The sequence below is a fragment of the Camelina sativa genome, chromosome 14, assembly GCF_000633955.1.
Source record: "Camelina sativa cultivar DH55 chromosome 14, Cs, whole genome shotgun sequence".
NCBI lineage: Eukaryota > Viridiplantae > Streptophyta > Magnoliopsida > Brassicales > Brassicaceae > Camelina > Camelina sativa.
This window is the reverse complement of record NC_025698.1, coordinates 11,395,916-11,411,695: the sequence shown is the minus strand read 5'-3', so window position 1 is coordinate 11,411,695 and position 15,780 is coordinate 11,395,916. Positions and strand designations below refer to the sequence as shown.

At 37.5% G+C, this 15,780-nt stretch overlaps 2 protein-coding genes and 1 pseudogene across 3 annotated transcripts in view; 2 read left to right on the top strand and 1 right to left on the bottom strand.

The window, feature by feature from the left end:
* LOC104743474 lies at window positions 17-2,899 on the top strand (annotated as a pseudogene).
* Window positions 7,716-13,588, bottom strand: LOC104743473 (zinc finger MYM-type protein 1-like). The gene is made up of 2 exons (XM_010464550.1): window positions 11,851-13,588; window positions 7,716-7,756 (listed from the first exon to the last, which is right to left on the bottom strand). Exons 1-2 carry the CDS (start codon window positions 13,586-13,588, stop codon window positions 7,716-7,718), a joined length of 1,779 nt encoding a protein of 592 aa, XP_010462852.1.
* The window catches only part of LOC104741003 (COP9 signalosome complex subunit 5b-like), a 3,830-nt gene continuing 2,301 nt past the window's right edge, over window positions 14,252-15,780 (top strand). The window contains exons 1-4 of one of the 2 annotated variants that reach the window (XM_010461761.2): window positions 14,254-14,794; window positions 15,023-15,304; window positions 15,401-15,548; window positions 15,649-15,737. In XM_010461761.2, the coding sequence (XP_010460063.1) occupies window positions 14,405-14,794; window positions 15,023-15,304; window positions 15,401-15,548; window positions 15,649-15,737 (909 nt within the window). In that variant the 5' untranslated portion in view covers window positions 14,254-14,404. Of the gene's footprint in view, window positions 14,795-15,022; window positions 15,305-15,400; window positions 15,549-15,648; window positions 15,738-15,780 lie in introns of both variants that reach the window. The other variant, XM_010461759.2, reaches the window with a different exon arrangement.

The window sequence follows — 15,780 nt, the reverse complement described above, 5'->3', positions numbered from 1 at the left end:
TTCTCTCTTAATTTTGACACAGGTTCCAACGTTATCCTGGCTTGAAGCTTGGCTTGATAATGTAATGGACAGTGTACCTGAGCTAGCAATTTGCAATCATCTGAACGGTGTTGTCCAAGGGTATGAGCTTCTACCAGATGGAATCTCTGGGGATGCACCTGCCGTTGACCCTAATGTTGTTCAGCAAAACGGCCTTGCTGTTCTAAGGTTTCTTCAATCCAATTGCAAAGAGGATCCTGGTGTTTACTGGGTAACGTTTTATTATTATATGCCAAACACTATTACATCTTTTGTTGGCAAAAAAAGTCGACTTGTTGATTTGGTTATGTTCTCCTCAGCTCTACAAAAGCGTTGGTGAAGAAGATTTGCTTCAACTCTTTGATCTTTCCACTATTTCGAAGAACCATTCCTCAAGCGCAAGCTCATTCCAACTAGTAAGTTGTTCTTTTACTCTTTTCTCTTTCTTTAATACTAATAAAGCTGTTTAAATCCTTATGGGTACTAACTAATTATTTTATTGTGACATCATCATACTGGATAGGTTGTTCGAGCATATGCACACGAGCGGTTCATTTTGAATAATGAAGAGGAGTTTGATTTAACTGTTGAGGCTAATAATGTGCAACGTAAAGTCAAAGTAGCAGACTTAAAGGAGGAATCACTTGTGAACTCAGCTTCAGGTACTATTGGTCCTGTATGCCAAGATCGTGCGCCTTTGACTGCAACCAGTTCAATTTCATGCACCGAGCAGCTGATCAACATGTTATTCTGGCTATAAATTCTCTCACGGGGACACGACAACTAATGTCTTCAGACCAGGAAGTTAAGTGGCTTCCAACATCTACACTAGACAGGAAATTGTGGAGTCTCGTTCTGCTTCTTGGTGAATCATATCTTTCTCTTGGGGAAGCTTACAAAGAGGATGGACAGTTGCTCCAAGCTCTGAATATCGTAGAGCTAGCTTGCTCCATTTTTGGATCAATGCCACACAAGTTTGGGGAGAGTTTGTTTGCATATGCAATGTACACGTCTTTTTCACGGCTTATACAATTCGAAAAGTTTGAGGAGTTGCTGAACCAGTCGAGCCCTTCAACAACGCAAGACTATATTAGTTTCAGGGAATTTCCATCAGTACGCATCTTTTGGGCTAAGGTATGGTTAATGGTTGGTGAGATTCATGTGAAGTTTCAAATTTCTCCTTTACCTGAGGGGTATGAAGTAACAAAGAAAGAAGAAATGTCGTTTGAGATTGTAGAGGAAGTGGAGAAGCTCAAGAACAAGTTAACGACACACAGTACAAGATGTCAGTTCTGTTTGCTAGTAAATTGCACTTGTGTGGCTCAGAAGAAGAACTGGGGCAAAGGTAGGGGTGGGATATTTAAATATCTCACCAGGTCTTGTGAGGGTGATGCAGAAATATCTCACATGTTGGCTGCATTAGACTGTTTCCAACAAACTCAAAGATCATTGAATCCAATCAACGGTAAGGAGTTGCAATCTCTTATCAAAAGAAAAGTATGCGTATGGAGTAAAATTGGTCAACAACATTTGCATCGAAAAAATTATAAAGAAGCAGAAGAGGCAACAACTAATGCTATGATGGCATTAAAGGAGACTGACGACTCTGAATTTGCTATAGTTACACTCCTCAACTGTGGTCTTTCCCGAAGAAAGCTGGCCAATGAAAAGAAAAGTTCCCTGCATCTCCAGCAAACGCGGCGGAACAAAGAAGCAGCTTTGAAGTCTACAACACTGGATTTTGTTGCCTTAATTGAGTTCTTCTTGGCAGCAGAGAAAGAACTCCTTCTTGCCATAGAGAAAGGTTTTGTTGTTCAAGAAGTGTTGAGAACTCAAGTCTACATTCAGCTTGGGTAAGCATATCGCTGTCTTGGTAATCACTTGGACCAAACAGTCACAACCGCCACTGCACCTCATGTACTAAGTAGCATCTCCCAGAGCATTGATAATTCTTCTCCTGGTCAATTATCAGCCATTGATGCTCTTATAGGGGCACTAGCTTCGTACGTATATCTTGGGGAAGCTGGTAAAGTTGAAGTCGCACGGGCTTGCTGTGAGTTAGCGAGGTGTCACAAAAATTGCTGCAAAATGTTTTTGGTAAAAAATGCCATCGAGAAAGCCAATGAGCACGCTCTTCTGGCAGATGAGAATTATCAGAGATCATTGAACATTTTTGGCCCTAAAAGTGATCCCGGCACGTTCCTTTATATCCTGTTAGAGGATTCGGATATGTCCTTCGAGTTTTAACACCAACCAAACTTTGTAAGTGCTCGATCCAGAGATTTGAAAAGTTGACCATTCATGTATTTGCATGATGCCATATTTTGAATGTTCTATTTTGTTTAGCTTCAGATGCTCGAGTCGGATTTGTCTCGGTTTCTTGAAGGATGTCACATTTCGAAAGAAGATGAGAAAGAATTAGACAAGAAGCGTCTCTCGGATTTTTGGGTCCGACTGCAAAAGATTCTGAAGAATATGGTCCTTTTATACTCAAAGACAGCAGGAGGAGCAAACAAGTTTGCAATACTAAAAAAGCTGTATTTAGCATCACTCAAGGCAACTAGCCTTAGTGACTTGCATAGCATGCATGCATCGTGGACAGCCGGATCTTAAGGACACTCCAGGTCCATTGTGTCTTCATTTGTTTCCATGTATTTATTCTTACCTTAGCGTCTTTTAGTTATTCGATATTGTGGTCAAGTTTTTACGTTGAAGTTCAAAATATCTTCTCCTACTTTGGTTTAATCTTTTCCCTTGCAATTCTCGGAATTTGTACTCTCAACTTTTCTAGGCCTAAAACAATGTCCCTCTCAGACTGTGAGTGTAGGGACTCTGGTTTCTTTTAAAATTTGGGATTTTTGCTTAGGAAGACCATAGTTTGATGAAGTGGTCAGGATTTGAACACATTGGGTGAGTTTGTGTAATTTCTAGATTAGGTACTTCACTTTGTCATAATGGATTCATTTCTCAGATCTCTCCATATTTGAGCTTTTGGGGTGATTGGATTAAAGAATACTAGAAGACATCTGAGTGTCTCTTACTAGTTTCTCCAGAATGAGCAATATTCTTGGCTATGCAACTGGATCACATATGATGATGATTGGAACAAAATCTTCACTTTCACAAAGACTGTTTCATGCAATGTGGAATGTGCCAATCTCAAGTCTGCCTTCTACATATATGTCGTTATTGCGATAACTACGATCCTATGCGTCTCATGAGGTGCCTCCACTTCATTGTCTTCTGAAGCACATGGGTAAATCAATGGAACAGACGGAGCTTTTCTTACTGAAATATTTGGAACTTTCAGATATTTTCCAGGTTGTGTTTGGATTATCTTGCTTGTTACAGCATTGACATGGATTGGTTGGTTTCCATTTATTCTGTTGGATACTGATTGGATGGCGGTGGACCGAACATAAGTACAAAAATTTCTGTTTTGCTCTCTACCCAATCTTCAATTGTTCCTTAGCAAGAAATCGACTAACACTTGACGAACCAAATCTAAGTCACGAATGCAATTAAAAAGAAAACTTGTACAAAGCTAATCCTCTCATATTAATTTCTAAAGCTTGATACCGTTTAGAGTACAAATCTTCTAAGAAGTCTGGGAAACAAAGCTCACATAGGAACACTTTTTTAAATGAGCAAGGGCATCTTGTGACCTACCCAACATTAGATCGATGTAGACCGCTGTACATTGTTCGGCAAGAGATTTAATGCACGTGTTAAGAAAAGTTTCGCCTGGTCATGATGTCCTTGTGTGGCAAGCAGCGCGACAAGGTTTGCAAAAAGTACTCCACGAGCTTCTTCTAGCTTAAGGGCAGTTTCCGTGGACAACTCCAATGTCTCGTCACAATCAGAGCTAGTGTGCATCCGCCACTGGTCAAAGTTTTCTTGTGCATATGGCAGTTTAAAATCATCCTCTCCAAGTAGATAGTCAGATAAATGTGTGACAGCTTCAGTGGGTCGATTGAGCAAGCAGAGGGCCTCCGCAGATTTGATTGGATTCTCCAACTCCAATTCTACGTATGCCAAATTGGCAAGAAGAGCCTGTTTGATCAATTGCTTTTCTCTACGGCATATATCCTTGAAAGCAGAGAGGGAGTCTGAGTTCGTGTTCGCTTCCCCATGATTAGAGGATGATTCTTCTTTGGTCTCATTCATCCCCACGAATAATGTCGATTCAAGAACTGATTTAGAATCATTCGAGAGAGACTCATTGAGCAGATATATACCATTTGAGAGGTAGACACGTGCTAGTGGTAATGAAAACTTTTCCCATTGGGTACTGCCAGCAAGTTCCTTAAATATCCAGTTTCTTCCATCATAAGGTGTCTCCACTTTCCTTTCCCGGCTACATGGAGTCTGATTTTTGATCTATCGAAAGAAGTGTTTCCCTCTTCTAAAAGACCCTTTTGTAAAGCCATTATACAACATTCAGCTAAACAGAGCCAAAGGAGGGGTTGTCTGCCGAAAACTGGGCTCGCCTTCTGGAAACATTGAGCAGCAATTAGAGGCTTCCTCCACGCCAAATGAAGTAAACCGCAGTTGTATGTGATCAACAGAGACTTATCCTCTAAGAGAGAAAACGTCTTCACTTTTCTAAGGGATGAACAGTTCCTTAGAGCTTTTGAAAACAACGCAGCGGAAGCATGATATATTTCCAAGCTGATAGTATATGCAACCAAGGTTGTTCTTGAAAATTCCTGAAGTCTCTGCTTCTTCGGAGACACCCAAAAGCTCTAAAACCTTTTTATGATTCAAATGAGCATACTGCTCAAGCTGGGATTTCAAGAGGAGAGCCATAGAGGAGATCGCGTCGGTTAAGCGTTTGTACGTTCATATTTATAGGAAATCGTTTTTCTTGATCCTCTTCTAAGCGTTTGTACGTTCATATTTATAGGAAATCGTGTCGGTTCGTCACTTAAAAGGACGGAAATACTCCTCTTTCCTTTGAATATTTATTTGGGCCTTGGGAGATCTCTTCCTGGACTGGGCCTACAGTTAGGAGGGTAATCCACCCCTAACAGTATTTCCCCCCCGCCTTCAGTTCTTAGTCACTTTTGGCGGAGAACTTTGTGCATTCTGTTTACGACGAGTTCAACTATTCTTCGATCCTCTCGTCCGAAGCTCAAACCAGACAAAGGTCAGGAAATCGAAGAGTCGTTATGCAAACAAAGATCTGGAAAATGGAAGGTCGCGAGTGGGCTCCCCCATTCTCCAAGGTAGCCGTTTAATCGCGCGTGTGGGACTTGCTGGCGCGTGAAGTTCGGAACCCCAAACGTCGCTTCACGCTTCGCGTCCGTAATGATGACTGCTTAAACCCTTCGCCTATAAATACTTGTCTTCGCTTCAACAATCTTTCACTTTCGACTCTTCTCTGCTGCAAGGTACGATTCTCCTCCTCTCTTACGCAATTATTTCCTTGTTTTTTCGATTTCCATCCTCTATGTCTTCTTCCGTATCGATCGATCCCTCTGCCGCGAGCCATCTCCGGGAAGTTACTCCTTCCAACTCCGGAGATTCGGGCAAATCCATTGTCGCAAGGCTCGACCTCGTTCCCCCGGGCAATCCTCTTCTGTTTCTACGGATTCCGACGCTGCAAAATCAGAAGAGAAATCCAATTGTCGCAAGGCTCAACGCTGCAAATCCATTTTAGCACCGTTTATTTTCTGACTATGCAGTTCCCAGTTAATCGGATCTTCCTTGCAAGGTGTCCTCCTTGGTCGACGAGCCTTCCTTCGACGAGGGGTTTTCTCTGGGCTCAGACGAGGTTCCCCCCGTGAGTTCAAATATGTTCTCTTATGTCCACAGCTCCACCCTGAAGTTGGAGGCGGCTACTAGGGCTGTTTAACTGGGGAAGTTGAGCACTCGGCCAAATATTAGGATTCCAGCTACACATCAGCGCCCTTGGGATGTTCCCCTGGTTTTTTCTGTCTCTTGGAGAAGTTTGTTACCGAGTGCGGGCTTACCTTTCCTCTCCCCGCTTTCTTGATGACGTATTTCTCCAGACACAAGGCGGCGATCTCACAATTTTCTCCGGCGACCTTCCGCAACGCAGTGGGCCTTTATATTATGGCCGATGCAGCTGGCGTCAAGCTCACATGCGACCATCTCGAGGAATTGACGACCCTCAATCCGGCAAATCGATCCAAAACTCCCGGAATTCATTATCTGGCCTCGTCGAAGAAACCTCCTCTTGTCGAAGGCGCTAAAGGCAAAACCTATAACTGGGGGCGCTCTTACTTCTTCCTGGAGGTTGTCCCGGGGGTTCTTTAGGATCCTTCTATCCCGCTGTTCTCTGGGTGGAACCCTTCACCCGTTAGCCGACCGTTTCTTCTTACAATGTTTTCTTCGTCCTACTCACTGGCCAAATTCTTATGTGTTTTTCTTTTGTTTTCCAGTTGTCATTCCTCGGTGTCTCCTACCGTGCTCCGCCTCATTGCAAGCTCAGGTAGACGTAATCAAGCTTTTCTGCCCTTACGTTTGGCCGGGTACCGAGCCCAAAAAGGATCGTCCAAGGAAACCTCGAGCCCCGTTAGAGAAGAAAACAAGTAAGGTACAATTTACTTTTCGACGATCTTTACCTAGGCATTTTATCCTCTCTTTAACTTGCTTGTCGGTTACTTCAGCTAGGACGATGGGAAAATTGAACATGATTGTTCTTGATGCATCTGCCCGTTATCGCCGAGCTCCTGATACAACTCCTTTGTCTCGTCCAGAGAACCGTTCGGACACTCGTCCAGAAACCGGGGCTACTTATGTTGGCTCGTCTTGTAGTGGCCAATCTCTTCAAGGTTGTCGCTCGGCGGAGACTCGCGATGGAAAGCAATGCGCCAAAACCAATCCTACTCCATCGACTCGCCGCGTCGGGGCCGTCGAGACGCTTTCTCCCAGAAAAAAGGTTATCGAGACTCCCAGTCGTTAGGTGGAGGCGACCAAAGGTCCTTAAAAGAGGAAAGAGGGTACAGATCAGGAGCGGCCTGATCCCTCGAAAAAGCAGAAGACGACGGATTACCGTTGGGAGTTCACTCATTCTCCTGCAGCTCGTCCCATCTCAGACGATTCCCAGTCCTGTGCCGAGCTGTTTCGTAAGATCCATTTTGGCTCTGGTCGCATATCACCTGTTGAACAACTGAAGGAGGAAAATGCGGTCACCAATGTCGCCCAAACTGTCTTTGAGGTTCGTTCATTCCCTTCCTAGTGCATTTCTCTTTCTTTCCTTAAGTTAACTTTCGTGTTCCTCGCAGCCCATCGCGCTATGAACGCCGCATTCGTGATTTGGAGGCTTCTGCCTAGAACCCCCTAGACCCTTCAGAGAGGATTGGGCGCCTCGAAGCTCAGCTTGGAGAGGCCGTTCGTTTCAACCAAAGGCTAAGTGATGAGGTGTCGAAGCTCGAGCATCACCGTCGTGGGTTAATCTCACAGAAGGATGATCTCCTCTCGAAGCTCAAAGCATCTGACTCTTCCTGCAACAAGAAACAGATATGAAGTGCGATTGTCTGCATATAAATATCAAGGTGCCTATTTTAGAAACAGTAGGACATATTGAACAAAGCACAACAAAAAAAGATGGAAGATACATACATCGTCTAGTGGCTCCATATTTTGAAACAAAGATTCTAGAATGGATAAAGATTTTGTATACTGATGCAGGTGAAACCAGGTAACTGCCTGCAGGAGACCATTGAACATCAATACTTGACCTTGGCAAATGCGAATGGCCTAGCTGAGACTAAAAAACATGGGGATACATCAGAACATACAATGTTGAGACTCACTCTGAACTCGATTCAGAGCAAATTAGCGTTTGCTTCTTCTTCTCCATCCATCGATTGTGCTTTTCTCCTTCGATATTGTGCTTTTCTTCTTCGATGCAGAGACAAAAAAATCAGAGCGGAGAAGAAGAAGAAAAAAAACTGATATCAGTAGAAGAAAAAAATTAAAATCAGCCAGAAAAAAAAGAACAAGGGGAGGGGGGGGGAAATCACCTTATAATGGAGAGGGAGAGACAGCAGTAGAGTGGGAAGAGAGATTGTAATTTGTAGTTTGTAGGGTTTTTTTAGGCGGGATCTTAAATCATAAAATGCCACGTCATCCTTCACACTAAGCCGGAACCTCAATCGCTTCTCTCCTCCGCCCCCTGATAATATATCTTTTGTCCACCCACGTTTAGTGACATGAGCCATGGAGAAAGAGGACTTGCTTGTAAATGAGCAAACTCCACAATACAAAACAACAGTCTTACGTCCGTAGGAGACTAATCTGCCTTTTCGAATACGTTATACCCAATACAATACTTGTAGCAAATAAAACTTAGTTGGCTTTATTTGACAAAATAAATTTTTGTACAATGACATTCTGATGCTTAAATCATAGTGGGATTGAGTGGAGAGTAACATGAAAAGCTACTGATTTACCAAATTGTGAGACATATGATGATAATATTTGAGCGTATTTGAGTGTTTTAATGAACTTTTAATCGAGTATTGATACGGGTATACTAAATTGCGAGGCAAATGAATGGTTCACTTGATAAAATTTTGGTTCTGGGGTGATTCAAATTGGTGTAGTCTTCCATGAAAATGAGAAAGGCATTACGTATCCTCATGAGCTATCATAAGAAAACAACATACCTAATTAGCTAGCTTATCATAACAAAACAAAAACAAACAAGGCAGATCTATGTGAATATTTTTATCATTGGTTTTTTTTATAGCTAACTAGATAATATTTCACAGGTTGTTGGTGAGTTTGAAATTAATATAATAAAATATAATTATATACTTTTAAAGGAGTTTAGTAATTTATTGAATAAATTAATTATTTAATAGTTTATATTACATAAATACTCTTTTAAATAAATATGTCCCAAAATTTGTACGAAACTTATAAAAAATTTCTCTCAATTATGATTTTATAACTTTAATTTGGAAATTATAATATTATTTACAACACTATATGTTCGTAATTACATAATTTCATAATGTGATAAGGAAAGTAATCGTGAAGATCATAATGTGATAAATATCATAATCGTTAAGATCCTAATAAAGAATTGTATGAATATAATTATGAATGATATTTTAGATACATTAAAACCTCTATAAATTAATAATGTTAGGACCAATATATTTTATTAATTTATTTATAAATTAATAATTATTATTTTATAGTGTAAATTAATAATTATTAATTTATAGGTATTTTTTAATTGTTTAATATTTTAAAAATTATGAACTGAGACCATTTTGCAAAATAAGATTAGAATTTAGGATGTTGTAAATTTTATGGTATTAGAATTGAATTTGAAATAATTAAAAAAATATTATTGACAATGAATTACAAATATTATAGAAAAATTCACTTATACACTTGACATAAATATTCAAATTTATGAATAAGAATATCAATTATTGTATTTTAATAGTCTATCAAACTATCAAAATGTAAATGATGCATATTTAGAAATTGAAAACTTTAAAAAAATTTAGCTGTTTTATGAAATGTTATAGAATATTTTATATCATTATAATTTGAAGATACAACATAATAATTGTTTTATAGATATGATGTTTAAGAGAAACATATTTTACTATATCAACATATATATATATATATGTAAATTTACATGATTATTAATTTATGATATTATTGGGACCATATTTTACATGGAGATTTCAAAAAAAATATTATCTTATTATCTTATCGAATTTTGTTATTTTTTACACTGTTCCGAATTGGGACTAGCAAAATTTATTAATTTATAGTGTTTATTAATTTATAAAGTATTAATTTATAGAGGATTTATTGTATTCCACTTTTTGTTATTTTTTTTATCATTGGTATATTTGAAAGATCTTTTGTGAATTGTGTTCAATTTTTTTTTTACATAAAAAAATGAGAAAAAAAATCTATACGACGTCGTTGGAGAAACTGTCAAAAGCCACACATGCGACTCAATATTTGGTATTGGTTCTGTAGTTATTTTTATAGGCAGATGATAACTTAAGCCTAGGGCTTGATTGGAACCACATATACTATAACATTAGCATTATGCAGCATAAGCATTAAGCTGCATAAGCTGTATGCTCTAACTAATATAACACATTTAGTTGATTGGTATAGCAGTGGAGTATTAAATATTATATTTATATTAAATATATGATATTAATTAAAAATATATAATTTAAATGTGTTTCATTAAAAAATTAATTATCACTCATTGCTATATGATTTTTTAAAAATATATTTTAGATTTAATCAATTTTATAAATTGTTATATATATATATAAATGTGTAATTTAATAATTTTTAATTATATATATTTATAATGTTACACATTAGTTACAAATAATTAATATATATTATAATTTTTTATAAAAGTTTATATCTATATTTACATTTTTAATTTCAATAAATTTTTAAAATATATATAATATAACACATTAAACTAAAATAAAACAAAAATATATATTATAAACGTTATATCCACATTAATATTTTAATGTATTAAATATATTATTATATTATTTTTAATAATAACATTAAGTGTTTCTCATATATATTATCTTATAACAAATAAATTTATCTTTTATAAAATCATAATTTTCTATTTTTACAAAATAAATTAATTATTTAAAATTAATTTAATATATATATATATATATATATATATATTTTAGAGTTAAAAATGCTTCAAATGAGAGCATATAGGAAGAGAGCATCTGTAGCTTCTAAATGTTCCCTTATATGCTCTCCTAATAAATGTTGATTGGATGATAAAAATTAAAAAAGCTTCTTCGTATGCTCTTCCAATCAAGGCCTAGTTAGTTAACACCACTTCTCTAATTAAGGAAAAAATAGCTATTCTAATTGTTGAAGGAGTGAGTTGTTAGCCTATCATTATCTTCTCTTTATTGAGAAGCTTCTCAATCTCAACTACAATAGTACACACTCTCCAAAACTTGATTATATATGTTGTGTTTCTTTTGACTCGGACGCTATTGTCTTCTTCTATTTTATTTACTGGTACCCACATACTTTTTTCTTGCAGTTCTGGAAAAATCAGACAACAGTTAGAAGAGGATTCAAATCTGCTGGAAGAGTTTTCCTCTTTAGAGAGGCTTAAACATTAGTATGTATGAAAACACTTGGTCTCTGGTGTAGAACCTTAAATTCCATCTAAAAGGACTAAATCATATATGTATGTCACTACTTTCTCGTGTGTGTGATTCAATATCATATTTTCTGACCTGAAAGATTTGTCCTTTTGAGATGTTCACGTTTCATTTTTATTGAGGTGTAGACGAGGCCATCTCTAAAACCCTTTGAGAAGTTACTTGAAGTCACTGATTTTCACAAGTAAATAAAACGCAAAAAAAGAAAAGTTATTGTTCGATTTTTCACACTATATGCAACACAAGTAAAAGTTTATTTTCACACTATATGCAACACAATCGCCCGACTGCATATAGTGTGTTCAAGCTTGTACAAGAATTCTCTCAAAACAATCCCACGAACGGTTAAGAAAAAATGTATAACCAAGGAAGAATAAAGAACACAAATGTAACCTCATAGTGACATTTTTAACTTCCAAGGGACATGTGTAGTGGTCTTCCATCTCAAGTTTGCCTAATTAGAGTCGGCGCTATGTTTTGTGCGGCTACAAGCAAACTGAAAAAAAAGGCTGATTTGCATATATTTAAACTTTTTTTTTTTATCAAACTAAATAAAATCTGGATAGTTTTAACAAAAGCACAAAAAATTCTAAAGCATCATACATCAATATTTTTTTTCGTGTGAAAATGATTCTCCTTGCATTTTTACTTGCAAACTCATCCATCAAAGTTTCATAGTCAAGTTTTGCCGCCAAACTCCTTTCAATGGACATCATAGCTAATCCATTCAGCCTATCTTGTGACATAGTTGACCTTAAATAAGATTTAATGAGCTTCAACTTTGAAAAACTTCTTTCTGCAGAAGCAACAGAAACGGGAATCGTCATCATTATGTGATATGCAGTCCATGTATTGGGATAACAACTTTCCATCTGTTTTAGAAAATCCAAGACCTCAACAACCTTTTTAATATCTTTAGGAAAAGATCCTTTTAAAAGCTTCAGCTCCAAAAATAGATCATTACCATCAATATCATAATGAGTGCCATGCTTCAGGAAAACTTCAAGGTTAGCATAAGAAGCCTTCAACTTATCATCATCCGCTAACTTCAGCTTCTTTAAGTCAAATAAAAATCCAAAAGTCTTTTCATAACTTTGAATCTGATCAAACCTTGTTTCAAAAGAAACCAAACCTTGATCAACGATTTTGATGAAGTAATTGATTCTGAAATCTTCTTCTGGTGTCAATATCACATTTTCCCCAACATTTTCAGGCTCTTCATCATGATACCTTTTCCTTTTGCTCAAACGCTTTGCCTTCACTGAAAATACAGGATCAATATTCATATCTACAGCAATCTGTTCAGCTTCTAATTTTGCTGCTTGAAATCCTGTATCTCTATAGTTTCTAAAAAAACAAATAAGACCTTTCAGCTGAGCAATAGCAATATCAATATCCATATCTTCTGACTGGAGGAGCTTGCTTACCTTGTTAACAACAAACAAGAGTTCATACCAAATAATCATCCCAAACAAAAACTCAAAACTCCCAATTCCATGGATTTCGCTCATTGCAAGAGACTCTGCCTCGCTTCTTGTTTTCGGATTATCACTATTTTCGGCCAAGTGAAACAAAGCATCTCGAATCTGTGGAGCTTGAAATCTTATTGCTTTAACGCTTTTAACACGACTCTCCCAGCGAGTTTGTGATAATGGTTTAACCGTAATACCATTCACAATGTCTCTGAAAACTTCACAATTATTTGTTGAAGAGGCAAACAAACAATAAATTCGCTGAACAATTCCAAAAAATGATACTGCTATTTTAGACGAAGAAGCTATATCTGAAAGTGCAAGATTTAAACTATGGCAACCACATGGCGTGTAAACAGCTCTTGGATTGATTTCAAGCAATCTCTTTTGTACTCCTTTATGTTTCCCTTTCATGTTTGACCCGTTATCGTAACCTTGTCCTCTAACATCATCAATATTCAACCCAAGATCAAGTAATACCATTTGTAGAGTCTCAAAAAGTCCTTCTCCGGTTTTGTCTTTAACTTCTATAAAATTCAAAAAAAATTCTTCAATCTTTGGAAAAGGCTCAGAAATATCCACACATCGGATAACTAGCGACATCTGGTCTCTGTTACTTATATATGGAGTAGTATCAAGAATAACAGAAAAATACTTTGCACAATGAATCTTCTTTATGATCATTTGCCTCATTTCATCCCCAAGCATCTCTATCAACTCATTCTGAATTTGGTGACTCATATAATGATTATGAATTTCATGGTCTTCAACTCGTCTAATATGCTCTTTCATCACAAGATCAAAATCTGCAACAGACTCAATCATGCCCAAAAAATTTCCATTACCATCCACCCGAACCTTGTCATTTCTTCCACGAAACGCTAAATTGTTTTTAGCAAGACCTGTACTCGGCATCTCCACTAGTCTTGAAACTTAAGTAGAAAGATTGCGTTGCTCGACTTCAACTTCAAACTTGACTCTCTCTGTCTTCCTTCATTTGTTCGTACCACCACTTTCTTTATCTCCAATGGGAGATGATCCACCATCTAAATATTTCACTTAGAGTAGGTAGCAACTTGAGCATATAGATGAAGCCATGCATTCTCTTGCAAATCCGAATCATTAATCTCATAGTAGTATTGTAGGCTGTAGCCATCATCTAGCCAATTAGGCATCACACCATTATAGAGCACGTCTACACCATTTCAAGAGAAAATCAGTAATTTAAATTTTATAAAGTGGGATAATAACTAGAATTTACTCTAGTTTTGATAAATTTTTATAAAAGTTCCAAAAAAAACTTCAAAGAAAAGTATGAAAATGTAAGGAAAAAGATTTCGGTGTATTGATTGACTCATAACTAAATTTCCATAAAATACTTTATAATCTTTTTTTTTTTTTTGACAAACAATAAAATACTTTATAATCTAAGAAATTAAATTTACATTATATATAGATTTACATTACATTAAATTAAATTAAAATGTACATTATTATGGAGTATTTTGGATTAAAAGGTTGTATTTAGTCCCCCAATTGCAAATCCATAGACATATTAAAGAGGTGCCGCATCTCGCAAAACGGGTTTAACCCACAAAACCCAAAAAGAAAGCTTTCTTCAGTATAAAACCGATTCGACAAATCCTTATATATCGGACTCTTCTTCGATTTTTTAGTTTTCGCAAAATTAGCAAAACCCTAGATTTCTTCTACTCTTCGTAATCGATTTCAATGGAAGGTACATCGTCGGCCATCGCGAGGAAGACATGGGAGCTAGAGAACAACATTCTCACCGTCGAACCACCAGATTCAGCCTCCGACGGCATATTCCACTACGACGACGCTTCGCAAGCCAAAATCCAGCAGGAGAAGCCGTGGGCCTCCGATCCTAACTACTTCAAGCGAGTCCAAATCTCAGCGCTCGCTCTTCTCAAGATGGTGGTTCACGCTCGCTCTGGTGGCACTATCGAAATCATGGGTCTTATGCAGGGTAAAACCGATGGCGATACCATCATCGTTATGGATGCTTTCGCTTTGCCTGTTGAAGGAACTGAGACTAGGGTTAATGCTCAGGCTGATGCTTACGAGTACATGGTTGAATACTCTCAGACCAACAAGCTGGTAAGAGCTCCTTCATTGGCTAGGGTTTCTCTCTTTTGTTCCTAATTGATTTGTAGTGTTTTAGGGTTTTAGAGATTTGTTCGTAGTGGTTCTTGTTTCATTACCTTTTGATGGCTACACACAGAACTTAATTTAGCTATTTTGCTCTTGATCTGTTGTTACTTGTTCTGATCTTTTATGCAAGTTTTGGCTGATTGATTGGTTTATTTATGTAACTTTAACTTATAGGCTGGGAGGTTGGAGAACGTTGTTGGATGGTATCACTCTCACCCAGGGTATGGATGCTGGCTCTCGGGTATTGATGTTTCGACTCAGATGCTTAACCAACAGTATCAAGAACCTTTCTTGGCTGTTGTGATTGATCCAACAAGGACTGTTTCCGCTGGTAAGGTTGAGATTGGGGCTTTCAGAACATATCCTGAGGGACATAAGATCTCAGATGATCATGTTTCTGAGTATCAGACTATCCCTCTTAACAAGATTGAGGACTTTGGTGTGCACTGCAAACAGGTACTTATCATTCTCATTTTGTTGACTTTTTTAATCTTGGAGGCTTAGATTATTTGCTATTGTGATTGATTGACTTTTTTTTTTTGTATGTGGCAGTACTATTCATTGGACATCACTTATTTCAAGTCATCTCTTGATAGTCACCTTTTGGATCTCCTTTGGAACAAGTACTGGGTGAACACTCTTTCTTCTTCCCCGCTGCTGGGCAATGGAGACTATGTTGCCGGACAGATTTCAGACTTGGGTAAATTCTTGGATGTGCTAGAGCATGTTAATTTACTTTTAACCCAGGTCGTAGTTTAATATTTTCCCTTTTCTTACTATTTAATCTTTTACTGGTGAAGCTGAGAAGCTTGAGCAAGCGGAGAGTCAGCTCTCTCACTCCCGGTTTGGAGGAGGAATTGCGCCAGCCGGTCACCAAAGGAGGAAAGAGGTTTGTCTTGGTGGCTTTAACAAATTTATTTGCTATGTTCTCA